Below are 2,027 nucleotides of genomic sequence, written 5' to 3'. Positions count from 1 at the left end.
CAGGCGCTCGGGCATCGCGCGTTCTCACGGGCCTCGACCTCGGCCTGCTCGCGCAGCTTGGAAACGCAGATCGCGTGCTCGACCAGCTCTTGGCGACGACTCATACCCTCTGCGTGAATGCACCGACTGCGCTGCTCACCGTGCCTGAAGTCGCGACGCCACCGCGCGCGCGACCGACGCTGCGCCACCTTTGCCTCGACATTGCGGACTGGACCGACGACTGGCGCGTGCTCGCGTGCCTGCAGCACGTCCTCGCTGCCAACGCAGCGTCGCTTCGGTCGATCGAGGTTCTAGAGTCGGCGCCACCGCCAATGGGCAATTGGACGTATCAGTGGCAGCACGATTTGCTCACGACGCTGGTCCATGGTCTCGTATCACTGCGTCATGTGACGTCGCTCTCGCTGCGTTCTGTGCACGGGCTGCACTTTCCCGACACGGAGGCGAAAGCGCTCGCCAGCTGGATCGACGCGACTCCGCTCACGTCGCTGCACATGACTAACATATACGAGTTCTCGCACATGCACCGGCTCTGGGCCAAGCCCACGCTCACGTCGTTGGCCCATGACGTGATCTTTCGACGCCAGTTGGACGATGTTTTGCCTTGGCACGAACAGGACGTTTTGCCCATGTTCAGCACGAGCCCGATCACATCGCTGCAGTTGCGGCTCATGCAGAGGCCGTCATGTCAAGACGAGCTCGCGACGCAGGATTTTGTCGACTTGGACCTGCCGCGGTTCACGCAGCTCACGGCGTTGCACTTGACCAACGTTTGCCTCACGACGAACCAGTGCTTCAAGCTGGCGCTTCGTCTACGACGCTACAAACATCTCGTTTTGACATCCAACAAGATGGGTGATGCTGGCATCCAGATCCTCGCGGCGTTCCTTCGAAACGCGTCGCAGCTCGAGACACTCACGCTGGTCGACCAAGGCTTTGGCGACGTTGGCGCGTCGGCGCTCGCAGCTACTCTGGTGCACACACCGCGCCTTCGCACGCTGGACCTCGGTCGCAACAATATCAAAATCAGTGGCGTCATGGCGCTGAGCGGTCTCTTGCCACATCTTCCTCGGCTCGAGACCTGGCGCTTGTGCAAGAACCCGCTGGGCGCCAAGGGCCTTGTGTTTCTTTTGCGAGCGTGGACGTACGTGGAGCTCGACACGACGACGTTGATCGACGCCCGCGACACGGTGGGCAGTGAGGACGATTTCCGGGACTGCGACGCGCTCATTTCGGCGCTGCCACGTCACCGAAGATGCTTGGCAGGACTGGAAGCGCCGCCGATGGAGACGCAAGGGGACGACGAACTCCTGATGCGAATGTGGGAACACCAAGATTACGTCGACCAACGCAGGAGGATGCCACTGGACGTGCCGCTTGAGGTGTCTCGCGAGGATGATTTTCTAGTCTGATGCGCGCTGTCCAGCCGACCTTGATGCTTTTTGTATGAGCCTGTAATATCAAGACCATTCGTCATATCGCCTGCTGCCGCAAAGCGCTGGGAAGGCACACATCTCATCTGGCGGCATTGAGACCACCTGTGCGGTCATCGTGGCAAGTTGCAAGCAGCAGCGCCGCAACGCTGTCCTCGCTCGCCCCACACATACCCGTATACTGGGACCATTCTCAGACGCACGCGCGTTGTCGCGAGCGCATGCATGAGCCACGTAGTCGATGCGGCAAAGTCGATGATGCGGTGTCGGAGGTCGAGCGTTGTGCCTGCGGTACCCTTGACAAGCCGGCGACGCAGGTACGTCACAATGGCCTCGAGGAGCTCGCCCAACAACAGCGCCGCGTCGGGCGTGAGGCAGCGCTGCCACTTCTCCCGCGGACTGCTGCTCAGCGTGGTCGTCATCCCATTGCCGCTGCCGCGGATGAACATCCGGATGATCCGGTTACGAACCCCACGTGGCAGCATGGTTGTGCGGTACAGCATTATGTGGTCGACGAACAATAATTTATCAAGCCCGAGCGACACACACCACTGACTTTGCCGACGGCGTTGCTGCTTGCGTGTATGAGATGCAATG

The 2,027-nt window shown here is 60.8% G+C and overlaps 1 protein-coding gene across 1 annotated transcript; it reads right to left on the bottom strand.

Moving 5' to 3' along the window:
* Positions 1 to 1,512: 1,512 nt before the first annotated feature.
* Positions 1,513 to 1,879, bottom strand: SPRG_18730 (hypothetical protein; the record flags this gene model as incomplete). Its single annotated transcript, XM_012358173.1, has 2 exons — positions 1,513 to 1,584; positions 1,634 to 1,879. The coding sequence occupies 2 exons, from the start codon at positions 1,877 to 1,879 to the stop codon at positions 1,513 to 1,515; spliced, it is 318 nt and encodes a 105-aa protein (XP_012213563.1).
* Between the last annotated feature and the right edge of the window lie 148 nt (positions 1,880 to 2,027).

This window comes from Saprolegnia parasitica (assembly GCF_000151545.1).
Source record: "Saprolegnia parasitica CBS 223.65 unplaced genomic scaffold supercont2.1417, whole genome shotgun sequence".
Lineage (NCBI taxonomy): Eukaryota > Oomycota > Saprolegniomycetes > Saprolegniales > Saprolegniaceae > Saprolegnia > Saprolegnia parasitica.
The sequence above is the reverse complement of the archived record's forward strand: the minus strand, read 5'-3'. Positions and strand labels throughout refer to the sequence as shown.